We start from the raw sequence: 25,091 nt of genomic DNA on the forward strand, positions 1-25,091 counted from the left end.
ATGCCGCTTTATGTTTTGTTCTTGCACTCACTTGCTTGATCATCAGAAATTGGGAGCGGAGGGGAGAGGGAAGTGGGGAAACTTACCTGACCAATTTTTCCCCCTTGTTTTATTAAAGCATTATTCTTTCCCACAGCTGCAATGCAGGGGTCCTATTGGACACGACTGGCTGTGTCTGGCTGTCAAATAGCAGCAATTTGCAAGCATGCTTCTCCCACCTCAACCTTCACTTGGCTAATAGCAACCATTCTTCTCTGCTGCTAACCTCATCACAGTTATCCATTTACGGTCACCTCCAGAATAGATTCCTGCAGTGGAGTCTACACCGGGCTACTCTTGAAGGACATTCAAACTTTGGCTAGAGCAGAAAGTGCCCGTCTGCTTACTTAGCATTTTATGCATGCACCCATTACATCTATTCTGCAAAGACTGATTGGCTTCCAACTAGTTTCCAGGTACAATTCAAGGAGTTGGCTCATAAAGCCCCGTATACTCTGGGTTTAAGGAGTTGGCTCTCCCCATAAAGCCCTGTATACTCTGGGTTTTAGGCTATCCTCCAAGAGCCAGACTTTCTGGGACACATGAGTTGGGCCAGCATTAGCGGGTAGCAAGCAGGGCAAATTCTGAGGGCCCCATGCCACAGGGGGCCCCGCACAGTAGGGCTTAGAACTTCAGCCCCGAACTGCAGGGCCAGGGCTCCAGCATCAGCCTGGTGGGGTTGGGGTTTTGGCTTCAGAAACATTGCAGAAATTCACTCCTTAGTTTCTGCCCTGGGCCCCAGCAAGTCTAATGCCATTCTTGCATGTGAGCTGACCGAACGTTGATACGTACCATTTTGGGGGCAGGCGTTTTCAGCAGAGGGCCCTCAAGCCTGGCACTCAGTTCCTACCAGCCAGCATAGCAAGCTGATGGGCATGCTGCAAGGCCCATCTATTGCTCAGGATTTTTCTGAGGTTGAGTTGGCAGAGTCTGAAGATCCTTTCTGTATTATTTTGACACGTTAATCTGGATTATTTTTGCACTACACCTATTGCATTTATAATACACACTATATAAATAAATAAAAGTAAAACTTGGCTATTTTGGTTTGTTTCCCCATAAATGATAAACCCATCGCGGTGTTGACAACTCCACAACTAACAGGGGATGTGCAAAGCTGTTTTTATTTACAACTTGTATAAATAGTGATTTAAAACTTTATAGTACACTACTTTCAAAACTGTATTAATAAAAGGCTAATTAGGATTTCTATAAACACTTCATATTCAGAGTGCTTTACAAACAATCCTTGTAAAACCCATCTGGAGGTGGGCATATGGGGAACTTGAGGCAGCATCGTTAAGCGATTTGTTTAAAACCACAGAGAACACTAATGCATCTGTGCTGGGATGAGGAATCAAATTTCTTACTCCTAGTTCTGCACTCAGACCTCACTGTGTATCCAAGTCAAACTTAGGGAAGGTCAGTTTTGAGGCTAAACTACTTAACGTCTCTAACCTTCACACATATGCTACTTGAACTGTCAGTCACAGGCGAGCAGTAAATGAGATTACATTGTATATAACTATAGAATTAGAGAGACAAGGCGGATGAGGTAATATCTTTTATTGGACCAAATTCACAAGCTTTTGAGCTTATACAGAGCTCTTCTTCAGGTCTGGGAAAGGTACTTGGAGCAGAGCGTCCCAGCTAAATACAAGGTGGAACAGATAAGGAGTTAATACACCGCACAAGAGACCAGTCAAGATGAAGTGGGCAGTAACACATCTACAGTCATAGAACAAAGGAGGGTTATAGTGGGTTACAGATAGTTGTAATGAGCCATTAATCCAGTGTCTTTATTAAGTCCATGCTTTTTGGTGTTTAGCTGAGTTATGAATTTAAATTCCTAGGCTTGATTTTAGAAGGTGTTGGGCAGGTTTTCTTGGATATGAGGTCCGAGGGATTTTTTCTCTCTCTTTACTACAGAGGCCATATTCATGAGCCACTATTAGTCAGAATTAAGGAAGTAAATCAGAAAGCCTTCAGAAAATGGATAGACACAAACTTTGTATTTTGATTAATTCACAATCAGCTCTTATACGATATATTTTGTAAACCTCCAACAGTAACAAAAGGGAAGAATGGTCGTCTACCAACACACGAAAAGTATCTAAGGGCTCGTCTACATTACCGGCTGGATCGACGGGCAGCGACCGATCCAGCGGTCGATTTATCGCGTCTAGTCTAGACATGATAAATCGACCGCCAAGCACTCTCCTGTCGACTCCGGTACTCCACCAGCGTGAGAGGCGCAGGCAGAGTTGACAGGGAGCGTCAACTGTCGACTCTCTGCAGTGAAGACACCGCGATGAGTAGATCTAAGTACATCAACTTCAGCTACATTATTTACATAGCTGAAGTTGCCTATCTTAGATTGATCCAGCCCACAGTGTAGACCAGACTTAAGAATCATCAATCATAAAAACTCATAAGTAAATCCATCAAATGCAAGTTAATGTCTTGATTTGATTAGGTTTCACATATCAGACTATAACTAGCCTTTGGCTAGTTCTGTCCATCATCAATACCTCATGAGAGAGTACGCACAAGGGAACTGAAATAATCAGTTGTCTACGTTCAAATAATGAGGGCTTATGTGGCTGTGGGTTTAATGAACTAGTTTTTTTACTGCTGAAGATTTTTGCTGAAATGTTGACTTGTGACTCAGGGCACAAGTGCAACTACATTTAGTGGTTCATCACTGCCCTCAGTTATGCACATCATAAATCCATGTTATAATCTATCATGCTCAAGATAATCTCAGAAATGTAAAATGGTACCCAGTCAAGACCAACCTTCACCGTGGACCCAGAACTGTGCAGTGGAGACCCCCATATATTCTGGAGGCACTAGGAGCCAGATGATGCCCCCACTATGGTTCCCTGGGGGAGAACTGCAAAGGAGGAGGAGCCAGCCAGAGATTCCAGCTGGTAGAAGCAGGAGCAACCAAAGCAGAGACTGCAGCACACTCCAGTCAAAACTGGAGGTTCTCAGACTTCCTCTGCCCTGTGCTGATCAGCTGTTTGCTCCCATCCGCCCCCTCCCTCCTCACAGGCTCTTCACTTTAGCTTCCCTCCACAGCCACTCCTCCTACCCTCGTCTCCCCTGCCACGTGCGCCTCATCTTCACTTCCCCTTCCATTTAGCCGATCTATCTAAACTTACCCCACGCCCACAAAAATCATGGAACTAACATGCTGTTTTTGCTGCCATCAATTGTTCACTCTGCTTCTGTGTTATACACCCCTTCCCCCATCCTGTGACTGTCTTGTCTATTTAGACTGTAAACCCTTTGGGGCAATGGGCCATCTACTACTGTGTGTGTGTGTGTGTGTGTGTGTGTAGAGTGCCTAGCACAATGGGGTCCCACTCTTGGATGGCCCTTAGGCAACACCTTAATAAACCTGATAAATAACAATAACCAGCTAGCATTGCAGGCCAGGACTGAGATGCACTGGCAGAACCATAAAGCACTGGACTAGCTCAGGGGATGCAACTCAGGACTGCATTACATTGGCCAGGCTGTGTACGTACTGTTGCAGGTCAGGATTGAGGCATAATTGTGAGAACTATGTAGTGAACTATCCAGTATCATTATAGATCTTCATTTCTGTACATGCTAAATTCCTCAGACACATGGAAGAACGGAAAAATTAACAAACATTTGCATTTAAGTATTGTGACTTTGCCAGCATCATTTAATGCAAGCATGAATAGGCAGGAGTTGGGTAAAGGTGCAAACTATGATAATTATGTAACAGTAATTACTGGAATCTGTGGAATTGATCTGTGCCACATCACACGGGCAATAATCTCTTGTAAGCCTGACCCAAGTCAGGTGACTGGGGCTAGAGAATAAAGAGAAGTCTTATCAACTCTCCTGCATGCTATACCTTTATTACAAATGGCAACATGTTCAGTTTTACCTTTTATATATGAAAAATGCCAGATAAAAGGAATATTTTGAGACAAGTGAGCATCAAATGTTGATAGTGTAATCAAGTGCAAAGAAAACATACATCAAAGTGGCCCCAAACACAAGAGAAGGGCCCCAAACAGGAGTTTCAAAATACACTGCTTGTTGCTTTACTACTGCGGGCATCATGAGAACAATATTTAACAAACATTTAATCACCAAGATTAATTGGCCACAGTGGACCCAACCTTCGCCACCAAAGCACAATGTTAGAGGTTTTATAAACACAGTTCACCTTCATGAACAAGCTGGCTCACTCATTTACTTCTGCGCTTGAGAGAGACTCAACCTTTCAAAAGGGTACACTGTCACTTTAAAAATCATGCTGTATATTTATATCTAATATTAAAGTCACTTTTCACTTTTGTCTATAGAAACTTTCATTTTCAGGTGTTTAGTGCTGCAGTGTCAGGGCTGTAAACGTTACATGGAAATGTTTACTTGTTTAACAACTTTTTTTTTTTATGCCTTGAAGGAGGAGTCCTTGCTGTGTCCGGACTCCTCCCCATTGGTGATGTCATTTCCAGGAAAGAGCTATTTAGAGAACTTTTCAGAACTGGCTTTTTTTTTTTTTTTTTTTTAGTTGACAGTATTTAAAAGTTTAAAACAATTTTTTTTAAAATAAAATTAATCCAACATTTTATTTGCCTTTTGGTTTGAGTCTTTAGGTTGTACTCAGGTCCAGTTTCCCTCTGCAGCCAGGAGGGTGAAAAACGCACTTTTAATGAAAGCTGGGATTCTTACAAAATCAAATGCGGTCAGGAGCTAGAGCTTTAAGAAACACCCAAATACCACACCTGAAGAAGAACTCTGGGTAAGCTCAAAAGCTTGTCTCACCAACAGTAGTTACTCCAATAAAAGATAATACCTCACTACCTTGTCTCTCTGACACAGTCTTTGCATTCTTTTATATTTTTAAGGGGAAGTAAATATTTCATCTTGAGTGCTTTTTCTACCCAGTTGTCCATTTTTGCTGCTATTATGGCTTCCAATTTTCCTTCTCAGCAGCTCTTCCCTGGCAAAAGCACTTCACTAGGAAATGTGGGGCCAAAGAATAAATAGCCACTCAAGAAGTTCTTCCAAATGGAAGCAACTAGACCAATTTATTAAGGCCTGCAATGAGTGGAGTTAGAAAGGAGGCTCCATATGCACATTTCCCTCCCAAGATCTTATTCTTCCACTTCATCCATATTTAGTCCATTTGTTAGACTCAGTTCTGCTAGGGAAGAGGTTACATTCAGTAAAGCATGTAACTGAATCAAAGCAACGGAGCAAAACTTGATGCTGTTTTAGCTCAGATGAAAATATTTGTAAGATTCACAGAAGCTGAGAAATCATACAAACTCTTTTAAAGGGCAAGATCAAATTAAACGACTTGCAGAGATCTATGACCCTAAATATTCAAGAGAACATTTGCATGAGGCTCTCAAAAATAAATTCAGAGCCTCCAACCTTTGTACATTAGGTTTAAAGGAGTGATCTGAAATAGGATCCTCTTATAAATCAGCCTTTTTAATTAGATATTTCAAAAGTGAAATTTGAACCTTCTTTATCACAGATAAAGGTCGTCACTCACCAACATTTTAAAATTAAACGGGGCATAATTTTTCTAATTTGCAGTGAGTTTTGAAACAGATTCAAACTTTTTTTTTCCTGTGAGCTTTTCATTATGTGGGTGCGTTTACAGTAAAAATGTGTACACCTATTGTCCAGCTGAGAAGGATCTGGAATTTTCAGCCCTTTATCATGAAAGCCAAGGCACTTCTGTCTACACTACGCTCTACCACTGTTGCCAGGATCAGCTGAGCACCATGTTGTTGGAATGCAGATACAGATTTTCCAGTGTAAACAAGGCTTTGGGGACCATTAAGCAGTCCTGCTAGCCCCAGACACTACGGAAGTTGTTTCTCATCCTTGCAAAAACTTGATTGGGCCTGGCTGATATATTACATAGCAGTGCAGAACACCATGATTAGACCAATAAGGAGCACAAGTTCTTGAGAAGACTGTAGCTGACTTAACCTTGCATGCATTTACATTCTTCTTCACTGTAATATACACATCAAAGTTTAAAAAAAAAGTGAAGACCTGGAATCATTTTTTGAAGAATAAACAAACCACTTTTCTTCACTGTTATCTACAGTGATAGAGGATAAAAGGGATAAAGTTTGGGTTTAAAGTTCTACACAAGAGGACACAATGATATTTTCCAGGATTACTGTTTTTCATCGTCAAAAATCTTGGTAAAGGAGCTGGAGTGAGTAGAGTTTCTGCCTGACCTGGCAAATCGTGCAAGGTTGCTCTTCTCTAGAGCAAGCCCCTTTACCAAGATTTTTGATAATGAAAAACAGACATTTTACTTGCTTGTCAAAAAACTTGCCCAGTTCGGATAAGAAGAACTTTGCAAGGGTGGTGAAAGGGACCTTCAGCTCCAGGCTGGATTAAATATTTAAAACTTTTTAATTGCTGATAAACTATTGGTCACTCAAAAGCAAGATACTTTAATCTTTTCAAACCTGATCCAAGCCCACTAAAGTCAATGGAAAGATTCCCATTGATTTCAACGGGCTCTGGATGCAACCCTACTTTATTTAGTACCAAGAAAGAACTGAATTGAGAATAAGGCCAAGATACTGCAACAGCACATTCTACCAGCAAATAGCACTCATAAGCCCCGACCACAGATAAAGAGAGGACTAAAAAAAATGTTTATTCTTGTTTCCCTACTAAACACTCAAAGACACAACACTTCTCATAGACATTTCACATTTGCTATTTACAGGACTTATTACTTAAAATGACCTAGCAAGGATGGCCTGGGCTTTGATCCTAACAAGTTTAATCACACAAATGGTACAGTACTTGACATTTTATTATATGTATTATGCAGCTGTACCACATGGTGACGTCACTAGATCACAAGATAAGCGGATTCAGCCCAATATTGAACCAAACTCCTATCATGGTGTCAAGACAATGTAAAATGTATTGCTTGCGGAGTGTCCCTCTCTTTACAAAAGTGGAGGTTGTAACTGCTTGTGGCCATTCTGATCTCCATAACACTTATGTAAGTGTCCTGGCCAGATGTCAACTGGGGTAATTTTAATTAATTCCCCCTACAATTTGATATGAATACCATATTTTTCACTTCCTGTCTCAAAAACGGTTCTGTAGTCCCCATCATGGCCAAGTAAACAGTTGTTCAATTTCATACCACAGGCAACTCCACTTCAGTGGTGTGTGACGTGATTCCTACACTTCATTTATATACAGGAAGTTATCCCAAAGCATTTGACCATCTTGTCACCTAGAAACTGAAGTTGGTGTTTTACCTACACTTATTTTTTCATTTCATATGTTCCCAACACTGTTTTTATCCACAAATGAAGAACAATTAAAATATACAGAAACCTGTTCTTGAGACACCACCAGCTGTTTCCACTTCCCGTTTATGCATTATGTACCTGGGGTGTGTTTTTTAAAATGTATACCGCAAGTGGAACAAAGATAGATAAGCAGCCTGGTCTCCAACATTAAAATGCCCTGTGTTGAGCTAGACAGATGAGTAAAGGGAACTCAAGAGCTCCTAAACTCTGGTTTAGCATGCTACCTAGTTTATCATGCAATAATCACCCTCAATTTTTAATTTTATTTTGGGGGTGGGGGGGAATACACTTCACAGATTTAGAAAAATAATCTTAAAAATAAGATACATGGACATCTGATGCTGACCCCACTTCACAAGCTAAACTGATCTTGCAGAATTTTATTACAGATTGAAGATTTACTTAAAATCCTTAGAATAATTTCTTCAAAGATTGAACAGCTCTTCCAGTCCGTACCTACTACCCACACAACTTTCAATCACAAAGGTCTTTCCTTCCACAAAGCTATGACAGCATTGTATTCCCTGTTCAAAACTCTCAGATTTTCAAGCAGATTCTATCTGGATGTGGTTTGCTAACAAGTGAACCATTATTATAGCCATTATGTACAACTGCAAAGGGTCAATGGGTTAGAGGTAGATTATCATGTAAAACTGTTTTAGAATCAGTGAAAGAAAAAAAACCCACTACCCTACATTTGGAGAAAAAATAAACTGGTAACTGATAAACAAAGTGACAGGGCTACGTATGCAGTAATTTGCTAAACGTTAGACCAGGGGTTCTCAAATTGGGGGTTGGGACCCCTCAGGGGGTCACAAAGTTATTACATGTGGGGTCACGAGCTATCAGCCTCCACCCCAAACCCTGCTTTGCATCAGCATTTATAATGGGGTTAAATATATAAAAAGTGTTTTTAATTTATAAGGGGGGTCACACTCAGAGGCCTGCTATATGAAAGGGGTCTCCAGCACAAAAGTTTGAGAACTGCTGTGTTAGACTCTGCTGTCCTTTTAAGCAATAGAAAGTGCCCAGTTTAAAATGCCTCACATTTGCTTGGTATTTTAATACTAGATTAATAGCTATAAAGCTATACCTATTTATTGTACATTACCAACTTCAGTAGTGTTGAGGACAGTTTACAGTTAGATCTCTAGACAGACATGCCTCCGAGACCAAAACAAGTTTTAGAACTCTCAGAAGCTTAAGAACAAATAGTTGGCAATGTATTCCCAGCCAGGGAGCGGTGGGTCAGTTGCTACTGTTTCTCATTCCTTGTTACATTACCAAATATAAATTCATTGTTTCTTGTAAAAACAACAACTTTCCAAAGCTATTACATAAGTCACCAAATCCAGGATCTGTGCCTTGCTAAAACGGGCATCATGTACATGTTAACTCTTTGCCATTTTCTGTTTCCTCTCTTCAGTGAGTTATTTTGCTACACAGCATGACTCTGGAAAATAAATATTACCCATATATTAAAAAAACTCTTCAAACACTGACAGAAGTTTAAAGCAATGTAAACACATTTCCATATTAGGACCTGTGGAAAGTACATGTTAAAAAAAAACACACACACACACAGGAGAATCCCTCTTTGTTGTGAATCTAACAACAACAAAAGTTCGTTCTCCCGAACTGAAGTTTTGTTCCTTCTTTGCTAATGAAAAGAAAGTTCTCCTGCAACAGCAACACCAAAACACACACACACACGCACACTTACTTACCTCTCTCCTTGGAAAGTGAGAAAACATTTTCTAAAAAACCAAGTTCTCCACCGGAACCGGCAGCAACCAAACCAACCAAAACTAGTTACCTGTCTCAGACCCAAGAGGAAAGGCATTCTGCATTCTCATCATCCACACTAATGCTTTGGAACAAAAGAATTTTAAAGTCCCTCAACAACCATTTCCTCATCTGATGTGCGCAGGGTGCGCCTGCAATCCTATTTAAACCAGGGCTTTCCTGGCTGGGAATGTTAAGTAAACAGGGTCCCAGAAGACAGCATGCACTCGCTCGCTCTCCGCCCTTCCCCTCTTTCTCCTCCCACACCCTGTGACATCTCAGACGCAGCAGAGCTGTAGTGTTTGGCAAGGGGGAAATGACATCAGTTCAGGCACTGCAAAAAACTGGAGACAGCTGCTGATTAACAAGAAAAGGGCTTGCTACAAACTTGAGATGCAACTTGGTATTTAGCAACCCTGCTCTAGGCAGAGGCGTTAAACACTACATTTTGGGTGAACAAGGAGAACTATCTTGGCTCTAACCAGATACCCCAAATGAAATAAATACCTGTATTAAAGAACAGCTCTTCAATGACATTTAATTAAAATTCCTTACGCAAAAATACCTCAATTTCTCCTCAAAAATGGCTGTCTAGTTTGGATGTAGCTCCTTTGAGCAGCTTTGTAGTCTGCACTAACAGGCAGCATTTGGGGAAGATGGATCAAAACCAGAACCATGTTTGAACACCTCCACACTTGGAGGATTTGGCTAAAATGGAACACCGATCTAAACCACTCCCCTGGTTTTGCCCACTTTGATTTTTTCTTTAAAGAGTTCTTACTGCACTACTGGCAAATTCACCACCACCAAACCCCTCGCTTACTAAATGGCAAAGCTTCCATTTCTTTCAGTGGGAGCAGGATTGGGCCCCCAAGCAAGCCTACAAAGAGGTAATGTGGCAGCTATTTTTATCCTTGCCATGCCGTGAGAGCGCGTTGCTGTCCCAGTGTAGTGCCCCTACTTCTGGGCATTAACCAGCTCCACACTGAGACCAGTGGGAGGTTGTACCTCGTAAACAAACTTATCTAGTCACCAAGAATGCCAATCTTGTCTGTCCTCTCATAAACAAGTGGTACAGCAAGTTCTACAGCAGTAGGGGAGATGACACAGCAGACGGTAATCTAAATTTAAACTGTCTATATCTCCTTTAAAAGTTCAGCAACCACCCCCCCTTTTTTTTGTTTCTCTTAAATCAGCAGCTGCTCTCATCTGTCATATGCTAAACTAGAAAACTCACCACTTCCATGTGCAGAGGCAGCAACTAAGCAGGCATTTAACAGAAGGGGAACTTCTCTTTTATTTGATCCTCTCAACCTCTAGGCGGCTACAAATTAAAGATATTTGGGGAGTATCAGAGCAGGAGTCCTTTATGTACAGAAGCCTATTAAATCCCTTAATGGGAAATAGTGGATTTTTAAATCATTTCAGGTCTTAAAAAAAAAAGAAAAGAAAAAGAAACTACTTACAATTCTTATAAATTCAGATTTTTAATTGCATTACATTTTTAAAAAGCCTTAAAAACAGCCAAACCGTTCACAAGCAAGTTTGGTGAGAACTAGTCTCAGACAATTACCACCTTTTCAAACTTTTTAGCACTCCTGAGCCACTGTTACCATGTTCTCTTGGAAGTTCCTGAATTGTTTCCCAACTGAGCACATAGTTCTGGGGGTTCTCTGAACACAAACAAGAGGCAGAAATGTAGTAAGTATCCTTCATACTTACACAGCACCTCATCCAAACGTTAGAAAGCACTCTACAAACACTAACTAATCCGCTAAACATACAATTCAATGTTACATGGTGCCACTCCCACCTTATCAACAGGGAAACCGAGGCACAAAAGTTAGTAGTAAGCTGCATCTCCTCAGCTTTTGGATTTTCTATCTTTTGCAAGTTATCAGAACTTTAAATGACCCGTCCAAAAAGTTACCCCGATGTCGATTATGCCACATGACACGTCTATAAACTCATGGATGAAACATTCAAACCATCAGAGGTTGCTTTGCCAAGCAAATGGACAATACCAATGATACACAGGAGCACATTCCTGTTTTGGTGATGGATAGTTATGGGCTCTTTTGCCAACATCTGAAGCTTCTGGTCCTGGCCACTGCTGGAGACAGGACACTGGACTAGGTGGACCTCCAGTCTGATCTAGTCTGGCAATTCTGATGTTCCTAGTGTTAAAAGTTGACACCCTCTGACAACTTCAACTGATCCTCCCTTTCTTTAGCAAATCACAGAAGAGTCTCCAGTACATATTCAAAAGACAAGAGCTCAGCAGTAAATCTAGTGACTCAAGATCCAGATTCTAGATACACAGTAGTAGAAAAAGGAACAGGAGGACTTGTGGCACCTTAGAGACTAATAAATTTATTTGAGCATGAGCTTTCGTGAGCTACAGTGCCACAAGTACTCCTGTTCTTTTTGCGAATACAGATTAACACGGCTGCTACTCTGAAACCAGTAGTAGAAAAGGAAGTAACCGATCTTAAAAAGTAACGAAACAGCTTCCCAGCTTACTTAGCACCACTCCCTCAGCAGGGGGCTTGATGCTCTATCATTAGAATAATAGAATATCAGGGTTGGAAGAGACCTCAGGAGGTCATCTAGTCCAACCCCCTGCTCAAAGCAGGACCAATCCCCAACTAAATCATCCCAGCCAGGGCTTTGTCAAGCCTGATCTTAAAAACCTCTAAGGAAGGAGATTCCACCACCTCCCTAGGTAACGCATTCCAGTGCTTCACCACCCTCCTAGTGAAAAAGTTTTTTTCTAACATCCAACCTAAACCTCCCCCACTGCAACTTGAGACCATTACTCCTTGTTCTGTCGTCAGCTACCACTGAGAACAGTCTAGATCCATCCCCTTTGGACCCCTCTATCAGGTAGTTGAAAGCAGCTATCAAATCCCCCCTCATTCTTCTCTTCTGCAGACTAAATAATCCCAGTTCCCCCAGCCTCTCCTCATAAGTCATGTGCTCCAGCTTCCAATCATTTTTGTTGCCCTCCGCTGGACTCCTGCCAATTTTGCCACATCCTTCTTGTAGTGTAGGGCCCAAAACTGGACACAGTGAAGACTCTCTCTTCTCTCCATGGGGTGGTTCTATGCTGGGAGCCATGTCACTGCTTGGCCCTTCCTTTTGGCTTTTCTTTTGTGTGTTGGGGTGCCGGCACTAGCTTCAGCAAAGATGCTGTCAGTGCCAGAGGAGCTGGAGCTGACGCCGATGCCATGTCTGTTGGTACTGGTGCCAAAGTGGTAGCTCGCAGATACGGTGTTGAGAAAGTGACAGCCAATGCTGATGATCCTGGCATTGAGCTGATCGGAATCAACGTGACTGGTGTAAAATTCGATGCATTTCTCTTCCCTGCCTTTTTTGCACCCCTAGACCCTGCGGTGTGGTGTCTGCTTGAAGGGGCACTTGCTGAAGATGACCCTTTGGGTTACTTAGAGGTGGCTGACTCCTCCAGGTCTGAGACCATGAGCATTCGTCAGTCAACCAGGTGTAGCTTCAGCCACATGTCCCTCAATTTGCGAGTGATTGACAAGAAGTATTTTCACTCTGAGTGCTTATCAGGGATGTGCCTCTCCCCCTGACAGAATAGGCATCAGCTATACTGGGGAATGAAGTCTGGCAGCGCTTAAACCCTAGTTTAGAGGTTTAGAGTCTGCCAGGGTGGTAGGCACGAGGCCCTTTGTTCCACTTGCAGGGGCGTGTCTGGGGAGAGGTGTCTGTTTTGTTCTGGTTTTAGGAAACGTTCAAAGTAGAGAACTGAAGATAAGGAGGGGTGAAGTAGTATTTGTTCTCCAATTCAATCTAGAAGATGAGTTTGAAACAAGAAGAAAAGACCTTGCCAGGTTCAGTCTTGCTGCCTCAGGTGGTAAGAGGGAACAGAGGGAGGGTGGCAGCTGCAATTGCTCCAGTCCTTTATGTCCTTGCACAGAAGCATGAAGTGGCACCCATGGCCTTGATGGACGCTGCAATGCAAAAAGATCCCATCTCATATGCAGTGAGGTCCACACTGACCCATAGTTGAAGAACACAGTGTTCCAGCTAATGGTATGCCAATGATTTTATATGAAGTAACAATATTTGCTATATTACTCTCCACTGCATTTCTCATGCATCCTAACATTGTGTTTTTCTGACCACTACTGCACATTGAGCAGAGATCCTCATTGAGCTGTCCACAATGATGCCCAAGTCTTTCTCTGGAACAGATACAGTTAATTTAGAATCCCACAGAGTGTATGAGTATTTTAAATTATTCCCTCCAGTGGGCATTACTTTGCATTTATCAACATTGAATTTTATCTGTCATTGTGTTGCTAATTCACTTAGCTTAGGGCTGGTCTCCACTACAGGGAGATCCCCGCTGCTACAATCGATGCAGCAGGGATTGATTTAGCGGGTCTTCACTAGACCCGCTAAATCAATCCAATGGCAGAGTGCTCTCCGGTCAACCCCAGTACTTCAACTCTCCGAGAAGAGTAAGGGAAGACGACCGGAAAGCCTCTCCTGTCGACTACTGCAGTGAAGACACTGGGGTAAGTCGACCTAAGCTATGTCAACTTCAGCTATGTTATTCACATAGCTGGAGTAGTGTAACTTAGGTTGACTTACCTCCGTAGTGAAGAAAAGCCCTTAGATCCCTCTGAAGTGCCTCAGTCTTCTCTAGGCTTGATAATTTATCACCTGCAAGTTTAGGAAAGCAGCAGGAAATCCAGAAGAGAAGGTGAAGATTTTTTCTTACCATTCAGTTTTACAAGAAATATACAGGCTCTACTTCCTTTTATATTGGCTCTGGGAATGAGCATGAATATGTTTCCAGCCAAGTATCAATTCTGCATGGTGGATACTTTGAAGAAAACTGAAAACTCTGACTTACTGGGAGATAATAAATGTAGGAAGAAGAGTCAGCAGTAATTGTCTCTTCCAAAGCACCACCACATTGGGTGTTACACCTTGAAAACAACACTGTGAAGAATAAAACAGCACAGACTACAGCTAAGCATAGGAAAAGCTCCCTGAAGAGTTCTAAAGGAACCACAACTCAATCCAACCTGAAGTACTCTCCTGGACATACACCCCCACCCCTCATTCTGACAATACACTTCAATCTTGACTTTTACCACTCGTCATTATTCCAGTCGTGGGGGTCTCAAACAGGAATGGTTGTGTTATAGAGACAAATGCTGATAGGGACTCAGATGACATCACCAAACCAGCCAGTTAATCCGCTGGTCTACTTAGCCCCAGGGTTCTCTGAGGTTTCTGTTGCCATCTAACAAGAAACCAAACCTGTGAGTAGACTGCTGTAGGAAAACAGAAATACTGACAGAGCTCCAGCATAAACTTTGAGGGGAGCCTCTCCAAAAAGAATTAGCATGCACTGACCAGTACAGTGCAGGTTCTGAAGAGCAAGGAGGAAAAGACTTAAATAGAGTCTCTTCAGGTATCTTCAAAGAACCTAAGCAAAGTTTAAAAGAATAAAAGGAACCTACAGTTTCAATGCTCAGGAAAGCTCAACACCAGTTATTCAAAAGAACAGCAGTTTCTGAACATACATTATACTTAGACACTGCACTTCTAAATTATTGTACAAAAGCCTGGCTCAAAGTAATAGAGCAATCCGGTCTTAACTTCCATTCTCCATTACTGAGATTTTGTTTTCAAGCATACATCGGGGGGGGGGGGGGGGGGGGACCAAAAAGCTCAATCTTAAAAATACACTCACACTAAAAGTTTTCTAAATTGCCCTACAAAGCATTTCCTATAATGTACTTATAATCCATTTGACTATGTGGAAGAAGAAATTTGATCTGTTTTTCCAAACACTGAGCTGCTCTTTTTGAAATGTTAGAACATCTAATACAAATTAGGATGGATTGAGGGACTGACATGGGTGTTGTTATGAGAACCGATCTGGACTAATTTAGCACAAGTGCTTACAGGAAACAGCAGGAAACATGTCAAGATCTTACAATCTAATGTCGCATTTACTACGTTCATTGTTTCTACTTTGGCTCATGTTTTTGCATAAACAAGGAATACTGTAGATACCCCACTTCTCCCTCCCTCCTTCCCCCCCCCCCGCCAAAGAGTGGGCAAACCCTTCCTTTCTAATAGAGACTGCTGGATGTAGTTCCCTCCAAATCTGACCAAGGCTATTGCTGGGTGCAAAGGATGACTGGAAAGCAGCTCCCCACCCACAAAGCCCAGGGCCTGTTTTGTCATTCAAAATGGACTGCTAGAGAATATGAAACACTCTCTTCACAGGGCTGCCTTGCCTTCACAGCTCTTGTGCTTCCTTCTAGCCCAGAAAGCTTGGATTCCAACTGCAGCCCAGACCACTGACCGTGGACCAGCCCTTTCAAACTAACACAGTGAGTGACTGGGTTCAGCATATCATGATCTACCCTCTATCTCTAACTCTTAAATTTTCTTTTCTCTCATTTCTGTGCCTTTTGATTTATCTACTGATGCATTACTGGCCTTATAGCCAAATGCTTTAGTTTACTCAAACTTTCTTGAGCATGAGTAAATGACACCATTTATTGTATCATGTCCAGTATTTAATTGTGCAAGGCATTTTAGGACACAATTTGTATGAAAAGTGGAAGACAAAGTATTATATGAAACATTTAAAGTCAGTTTAACAGTAGAAAAGGAAAGCAACATGTTATTTGGAGGATGGGGAAAGAAAATATGTTTGTACCTATTGAGTACTTAAACCCTACCAGAATATATCAGATGACAGATGCCTTCCTTTCCCTTCTATCCACATACTCCCTCCCCTCTCTACTCAGCTGTCCCCTAGACCTGGAAAATCTATTAGTTTACCCAAACAAAAGTTGCCACTCAAACTCCATCTTCTCTGCTAGGCAATATACCAGCAGCTAATTCAAACTACTGGGATTACCTAAAGTAGTGGGCAGACGCAAAACGTATCCCCCATACCTGCTCTGTTCATATAAAAAATACCTGCCTCGGTCAAATGAGTGCAGCAGGTCAGCAGACAGATTTAGATTCGTGTATAGAGCTGGAGAGAGTATGGACAGTGTGTAGGACACTGGACCAGAAGGCAAGAGAGCTGGGTTCTGTTCCTGGCTCTGCAACTGACCCGCAAGCTGCTTCACCTCTTTGTCTCTATTTCCCTATTGGTAAAATGGGAAGAATGTTACCCTCCTTCTTTTGTAAGGTACTCCAAGATCTACAACGAAGGGTGCTATATAAGAGGTAAGCAGTATTATATATGCCTCACAATCTTGACAATGACCCCTTTAAAGGAGCGACAAGTTATCCAAATATTCCCCATGTCTGTATTTTGTTATGAGCAGCTTCCCAGCAGACTGCTGGGCTCTGCGTAACTAGTAAAATAGCAAATAGAAGTTATGCCAGTAACATTCATGCTTCAGCAATAACCAGAGCACTGCACTCTACCCAAGCACTGCTAACATTAATATCCATCTCTTTTACTGCAGTGGTGTATCCATACACCAGACAGTTTTGGCATCACAAAGGCACAACTTTCAACACCTCTGCCTCCTGCATCATCACCTTTGGAACATCTATAGCGTCTCCACTTGGATAATTTATGCTCAGTTTGTTTATGTAACACTTATTTTATATACTTAAGTGATTAAAAAGCCCATCAACAAATTATCTAGAAGAAAAAGGCTGACCAGAAAAACTTCCTTTATTAGTATCAGCGAATAGGTTTCACCTTGCTATACTGACTACTATAAGTTTTACTAGAGCTCATTCTCCCTCTGGAACACTAAAGGTGGAGAAAGCCCAGTAATCACACTGCAATGGGTGTAAGACACAGGAGGGGGGTGAATGGACCAGCCTGCCCTAATCCCCGTGAACATTATGCTTGAGGTGAAGATACTGGATTGGCTACAGCAGAATGCACGACAGGAGGGATTCCCTTAGCTGAAATCTTTGGCAACCCCATGCCCTAGACAGGTTTCAGAGTAGCAGCCATGTTAGTCTGTATCTGCAAAAAGAAAAGGAGTACTTGTGGCACCTTAGAGACTAACAAATTTATTTGAGCAGAAGCTTTCGTGAGCTACAGCTCACTTCATCGGATGCATGCAGTAGAAAATACAGTGGGGAGATTTTATATACACAGAGAACATGAAACAATGGGTGTTACCATACACACTGTAACAAGAGTGATCAGGTAAGGTGAGCTATTACCAGCAGGAGAGAAAAAAAACCTTTTGTAGTGATAATCAAGGTGGGCCATTTCCAGCAGTTGACAAGAACATGTGAGGAACAGTGGGGGTGGGGGGAAATAAATATGGGGAAATAGTTTTACTTTGTGTAATGACATCCACTCCCAGTCTTTACTCAAGCCTGTGATTAATCAGTCACACTATCAGAGGCTCGTTCATCTGCACATCTACCAATGTGATATATGCCATCATGTGCCAGCAATGCCCTTCTGCCATGTACATTGGCCAAACCGGACAGTCTCTACGTAAAAGAATAAATAGACACAAATCAGACGTCAAGACATTCAAACATTCAAAACATTCAAACATTCAAAAACCAGTCAGAGAACACCTCAATCTCTGTGGTCACTCGATTACAGACCTAAAAGTGGCAATTCTTCAACAAAAAAACTTCAAAAACAGACTCCAGCGAGAGACTGCTGAATTGGAATTAATTTGCAAACTGGACACCATTAAATTAGGCTTGAATAAAGATTTATTTATATTTATTATTTATAAATAATAGCTGGGGATTCTCCAGTTGTAGGAAAAGCCTCAAAAGCATGAAGTTTTCAACCTGATGAGAGTGGCGTCTACAGTTGCCAGTAGGGTTAGAAACCAAACCTGCCTGGGCCAGAAAGGGGCTATACAGATCATGGAACATTTGTCTCTTCTAATCTTGACCAAAGACCTTTGAATAACAAAAGGAATTGGAGAAAGGAACATGTGAACTCCTGCCCCTTCAAGGAAAGAATGGAAAATAGGTCCACTGACAGTGTCATACTTAATGTCTTCTACAGATCACAATGTGTTTCTCAGAGGAATGGTAAATAGATCTTTCAAGCAAACACTATTAGAAAAAGATCTGCCACATCATCCTAGATGTAATAACTACCCACAGCTGTCTAGTACTGATCAGCTGAGCTTGTCTGCAGTGCAGGCAACAGGAAGCAATATCCTGTTCCTTCCTTCTTAGGAGACATAGCTCAATTTTCCACAATTAGATTTAGAGCTACCTTTTGTGATACCACATCTCCGAAAGCCCACATTGCATTCAGTGCCACCCTAATCTCCAGACATGCATTTGAATGGATTCCTGGAGAAATTAAGTCCCTTGAATATGGAACACACCACATGATCTCCCCATTACAAACAGGACGCACCCATGGCTACTACAATCTAAATCCGTTAATTTGGAAGTCCTTTTCCTAGTTACAGGTTTTCATTGGACTGCCATTGCATCAGTCTCTCTCTACCACCCGAAGTGGGTGCAATTATTCTGCTGCTCGTAACCACTGAAGGTGCCTCAAGTAAACACATTCCCACAGGTACTGTTGAACGCTATTGTGACCATGAGGTGCAACACTGACAACACAGGTCTTGCTGAAACCTCTTGGCCCTGTCAAAGTCATCTTACCAGATCCATTGTATCCTGGTCCCTTGCAGGAAAAGAAAGGATCTGAGAAAAGAATGATTTCTGAGGGGAAAACTGGTGGTGAGGCTGCTTTGATCCATTCTGGAGTGCTGCCTTTGATCAGTCAACCATCCAAACAGGGAGAACATGCACTCCCCATGTTGATATGCCATTATGATCATCAAGTGTTCAGTAAATACATGCAATGCCAATGCCAGCCCAGAAAGCAATATCACTATCACAAGTACAAGGCACTTCTCCAGGCACCAGGTACATCTTTACATGCACATTAATGCCTGCAAAGCCTAGAGCAGAGACCCAGAGGTCACTTTCTTCTAGAAGACTTGTTCTCAGATACAGAGTTGGAACTTTTACCAGGTAAGTGACTCAGGATGGGCCTGAGCCTGTTGTTTTTTCCCCTCTCTATGTCTCAGGGAGAGCCTGAAATGAAACCACTTCCCTCTCTTTACCAAGTAGCATGGAATCAAAGGAGTTTTTTTTGCCAAGAAACACTGAATTTCCTATAGTGTCTCTTCCTAACGTAGTGCTGGACTCAAGGGCAGTCTTGACTGGGGCAAGATAATTTTTCTGACCCAAATTTGGTAAGCCTATTTGAGAATAATCAATCTCTCTCTCTCTAAAGATGACCAATGGCCCTCAGGGGTATTGTATTTTTAGTTTAACTTCCAGCAGGAAGCTCTCTGAGGTGCTTACTAGCTAATGCAATTTTCTAGGTGACTTATCTTCAACAGTCTTCACAAAGAAACTGCTAAAAACATTTAATTAGTGCCAGTGTGTGTGAGCAAAAATTTTGATTGAAACTTATGGGAAAAGTATGAGTAATGTTATCTTATATTTTTTATTTTGTTCTCATAAAAATTTTGATCTTCACTAGAATATGAATATGAGTATGAAATGCATATGAAGTGGTATTTCGGATAGTAAGATTCCACTTTTAAAGTAAGTTAGTAAATACTAATCTATAAATTAATAAGAATATTCACTGATAACCCTAATGGGAGTGGAAATACCATGGTATGTGCATATTACCAGATTTGATCTCGCTCATTTTAGGGTAACCAGAGTAATTCCAAAGAAGACAATTAATTATGCTAGAGTTACGGCAGTAAAACCAAAAATATGGCCCAGTATGCATGTTCTGTAAAGCCTAATAAAAGTTTAATTAATTCTAGTTTGTATCATTTGGCTAGTACAATGATAGAAAAAGCCTATATTTGGAAATATCTGTTCAAGGGACACAGCCACGGTTGAACCAGGAATCATCAGTTCTGCATCATCTGACTTGACTGGTTTTCTCAACTTAAATGTTGCATTATCAGCAGTATTGTGGGCAAGGAAAATGAAATATTAATGCAAAAGACTTCACTGCTTATTAAGATTTTAAATGTACAAAGTCGGGAAGTGAAAAGCTTCAGGTTCTCATTGCAATATTACACTACTTTACACAGACTGGAAATAAAATGAAATTTTTATCAGTTTTACCTCAGCACATACAAAGCAGCTACATTAACAATGCAATCTTAAGGCTGAGCAGTTAAAAACAGAAGAGCCAGGAAAAACAAGAGTTCAGGTTCCCACAGCGATGTTATTTTGGCCATGTTACACATCCTGTATGTTTTCCACTTCATATTTAAAAAGAAGAAGAGCATTACAGTCTGTAGAGTTAATGCTTGAGCTAGAAAACACTCAAAAAAGTTCACTGACTCTTTGCTGTTACAAAGCCTCTATTTCAGCCTTTTAACTTTTTCAAAATAGAAAAGGTATTTACAGAATTATAAATAAAGCAACCTTCAAAAACTACAGAATAAAGAGTCATATGTAATTTTGAACCAAGCTGATTTGACCACCTCCTCTAAACTTTGTCCATACTGAGACATTATTTGCCATATTTCAGCCTAGAGAATTTTTTGGATCAAATTATGGAACCACAAAAATAGGGACTTCACTAATATCCTTTTGTCATAAATATAAAGGGAAGGATAACCACCTTTCTGTATATAGTGCTATAAAATCCCTCCTGGCCAGAGGCAAAACCCTTTCACCTGTAAAGGGTTAAGAAGCTAAGGTAACCTAGCTGGCACCTGACCCAAATGACCAATGAGAGGACAAATCTCAAATTTCAAATCTGGAGGGGGTGTGGGGAACAAAGGGTCTGTCTGTTTGTGTGATGCTTTTGCCAGGACTAGATCAGGAATGCAGCCTCACAGCCCCTGTTAGTAAGTAATCTAGATGGAAATCTAACGCATTTCTTTTTGTTTAATGGCTGGTAAAATACGCTGTGCTGAATGGAATGTATATTCCTGCTGAGCCTTTGCCTTCTCCACCTCCAGTGCACGCTTCCTCTCTTTTTCCTTCTCCTCCTCAGCACGCTTCCTCTCTTTTTCCTTCTCCTCCATAGCTCTCCTGTGGGCAGCCTCCTGGGCTTACTTATCGAGTTGTTTTAATTCGACCAGTCTCTGGTGTTCCTTTTCTTTCTCTTTTGCTTCCAGTCTGGTTAACTCCAGTTTGCATTGTGACTTGCTTTCTGTCATCCTAGCCTCTCTGTTTTTAACTAACTTTACACCCGAGAGTTAGAAAGAAAACAAAAACAAAACAAAAAAAAATGGCTTGTAAAATTTTGCTGTACTGTAACCTGATATTCCCCCCCCCTTTTTTTTTCTTTTTTTTCTGATAGCTCTTCTCAGCCTACAGAAAAACCCTTTTGTTATGCCTGTTGCTCTGTCCCCCAGGCAGACAGACAGACTCTACAGCTGCAATCACCTTTTACAAAACCTATTCAAATCCTGCTGTGCTTCTGGTTCAAAATGATCCCACTGCTCTGCCACCATGTCAAGGTTCCTTCCCCACTCTGAACTCTAGGGTACAGATGTAGGCACCTGCATGAAAGACCCCCTAAGTTTATTCTTACCAGCTTACGTTAAAAACTTCCCCAAGGTACAAACTTTGCCTTGTTCTTGAACCCTATGCTGCCACCACCAAGGGTTTTAAACAAAGAACAGGGAAAGAGACCACTTGGAGATGTCTTCCCCCAAAATATCCCACCACGCCCTACACCCCCTTTCCTGGGGAAGGCTTGATAAAAATCCTCACCAATTTGTACAGGTGAACATAGACCCAAACCCTTGGATCTTAAGGACAATGAAAAATCAATCAGGTTCTTAAAAGAAGAATTTTAATTAAACAAAAGGTAGGAGAAACACCTCTGTAAAATCAGGATGGTAAATACCTTACAGGGTAATCAGATTCAAAACATAGAGAATCCCTCTAGGCAAAACCTTAAGTTACAAAAATATACATTCCACCCAGCACAGCTTATTTTACCAGTCATTAAACAAAAGGAAATCTAATGCATCTCTAGCTAGATTACTTACTAATTAACAGGGGTTGTGAGGCTGCATTCCTGATCTGTTCCAGGCAAAAACATCACACAGACAGACAGACCCTTTGTTCCGCCTCCCCCCACCCCCTTCCAGATCTGAAAGTATCTTGTCCTCTCATTGGTCATTTGGGTCAGGTGCCAGCTAGGTTACCTTAGCTTTTTAACCCTTTACAGGTGAAAGGGTTTTGCCTCTGGCCAGGAGGGATTTTATAGCGCTGTATACAGAAAGGTGGTTACCCTTCCCTTTATATTTATGACACCTTTATTCAGAGGTACAATCACATAAGAAGAAATATGGGGAGGAGGGATGCAGAAGTGAAAATCATGAGCTTTGCAGTCAGATTGAGAGGAATGCCAACAGAAAAGCAAAAAAAAGTTGTGTGCCTGGGAAGCTGCACATTGGCCTGGAGCAATGAACTGCAGCCAATGGGAGCTGCGATCAGCCAAGCCTGCGGATGCGGCAGGTAAACGAACCGGACCCCCCCACCAGGGGGCTTACCCTGGCGGGCCGCGTGCCAAAGGTTGCCGATCCCTCACCTAAACCAATCCAGGCAAATAACATAATAGTCCCATTCCAAATGACACTGACAGGGAAAAAAGTTCCATTTTTATTCAGCAAGGTCTGGCTCAGCCTTACTTGACACAGGAATACCTCAGAAGCTTAAGGTTATTTTCTATTGATATTTTGTTACATTCTTCTGCATCCTTTTTTTCCCCTCTCTCTCTGATAAAGAAAATATGAACATTATTTTACACAAATACCTATCTTTTCTTAAAACAAAGCATGGTCTTTAGATTATAGAAAAGAAAGAACTTGGATTTGGATGACCTGGGTTCTAGTCTCAATTTTGCACCAGATTCTGACCTTGGCAAAGTCACAGGTTTTCTAGTCCTCAATTTCCCAGTGAGCGGAATGGGGATATTACTTACATATCTCAAAAAGAAAAGGAGTACTTGCGGCACCTTAGAGACTAACCAATTTATTTGAGCATGAGCTTTCGTGAGCTACAGCTCACTTCATCGGATGCATACCGTGGAAACTGCAGCAGACTTTATATACACACAGAAAATATGAAACAATACCTATTCCCACCCCACTGTCCTGCTGGTAATAGCTTATCTAAAGTGATCATCAGGTTGGACCATTTCCAGCACAAATCCAGGTTTTCTCACCCTCCACCCCCCCACACAAATTCACTCTCCTGCTGGTGATAGCCCATCCAAAGTGACAACTCTCTACACAATGTGCATGATAATCAAGTTGGGCCATTTCCTGCACAAATCCAGGTTCTCTCACCCCCTCACCCCCCTCCCAAAAACCACACACACAAACTCACTATCCTGCTGGTAATAGCTCATCCAAAGTGACCACTCTCCCTACAATGTGCATGATAACCTGGATTTGTGCTGGAAATGGCCCACCTTGATTTTCTCACACACACACACCCCCACCCCCACACACATACAAACTCACTCTCCTGCTGGTGAGCTATTACCAGCAGGAGAGTGAGTTTGTGTGTGTATGGGGGGGGGGGGGTGAGAAAACCTGGATTTGTGCTGGAAATGGCCCAACTTGATTATCATGCACATTGTGTAAAGAGTTGTCACTTTGGATGGGCTATCACCAGCAGGAGAGTGAATTTGTGTGGGGGGGTGGAGGGTGAGAAAACCTGGATTTGTGCTGGAAATGGCCCAACCTGATGATCACTTTAGATAAGCTATTACCAGCAGGACAGTGGGGTGGGAGGAGGTATTGTTTCATATTCTCTGTGTGTATATAAAGTCTGCTGCAGTTTCCACGGTATGCATCCGATGAAGTGAGCTGTAGCTCACGAAAGCTCATGCTCAAATAAATTGGTTAGTCTCTAAGGTGCCACAAGTACTCCTTTTCTTTTTGCAAATACAGACTAACACGGCTGTTACTCTGAAACCTTACATATCTCAGAGGCAGCTTATTTCATTAGAGCTTGTAAAGCACTTCAAGATCCTTATATACAAGGCACTGCAGATGTACTGACTATTATATATTCTTATGCTAAGTTAGGCATATTAACTAATTGGTATACAGTTGCAAATAAATTTTATGACTTCCAGTTGTTCTTGTCCAAAGAAGGTCATTTTCCTTGGTTTTAGAACTGGCCACTCACCAACTCAAACATGCCAACCTTTTAAGCCTGTGGTTTATCAGCTTCCCTTAATCAGGGAAAACTTGATACAGGTAGAAAGTCATCCTCTGCACTATGACAGTGAATGACCCTAAATAACTGAGCAATCTTCAGAGAGTAAGAGAAAATACAGGCAATTGGATTCAATTCTCAATGTTCTATGACAGTTGTAAAAACGAGGACAAGGACTGAATGGGTAAAGAGGACTGAGGCCACATCTATACTACAAACTTTGGTTAACGCATGCCATCATACAGCTGCTGAAGTTAATCACTTGTACACATGATACTTGGCTGCTTGCATCAGTGCTGTACACCCTCACCAGGAGTTCTTGTGTCTATGCAAACCGCAGTACACCACTGGTAGGTATCGCAGTGCTGGGAGCTACTCCCCTCGTGGGGGTGTTATTTTTACAGCGCTGTTATCTCTCCCAGCACTGGTGCTGCGACTACACAGACACGTTAATGCACTGCTGCGTGAAGACATACCCTGACAGGTGGAATCGCATCATAATGCAGGTATGGGATGACACAGGCATATGGACTCCAGAACAAGAGCTGCACTGACAGCAAAGAAGCGAGTGACGATCACACTCTGGAAGCTTGCAATGCTGGATTGCTACCGGTCAGTAGCAAATAATCCACAGTGTGGGCCATTGTGTCCTGCTGTCCAGGACTATGACACTCAGCAGCGTGCAGGACA

General features: G+C 41.8%; 1 protein-coding gene across 5 annotated transcripts in view; it reads right to left on the reverse strand.

Annotated features, from left to right (window-relative positions):
* WBP1L (WW domain binding protein 1 like) overlaps positions 1-25,091 on the reverse strand; it is an 86,659-nt gene that overhangs the window by 36,601 nt on the left and 24,967 nt on the right. The window contains exon 1 of one of the 5 annotated variants that reach the window (XM_073354493.1): positions 9,220-9,479. The exons of 2 other annotated variants lie outside the window; for them this stretch is intronic. In XM_073354493.1, coding sequence (XP_073210594.1) covers positions 9,220-9,246 — 27 coding nt within the window. In that variant the 5' untranslated portion in view covers positions 9,247-9,479. Of the gene's footprint in view, positions 1-831; positions 855-9,130; positions 9,480-25,091 lie in introns of those variants that run through there. 2 more of the 5 variants (XM_073354491.1, XM_073354494.1) reach the window with 2 other exon arrangements.

Source organism: Lepidochelys kempii, chromosome 7, assembly GCF_965140265.1.
Source record: "Lepidochelys kempii isolate rLepKem1 chromosome 7, rLepKem1.hap2, whole genome shotgun sequence".
In the NCBI taxonomy this organism is placed as follows: Eukaryota; Metazoa; Chordata; order Testudines; family Cheloniidae; genus Lepidochelys; species Lepidochelys kempii.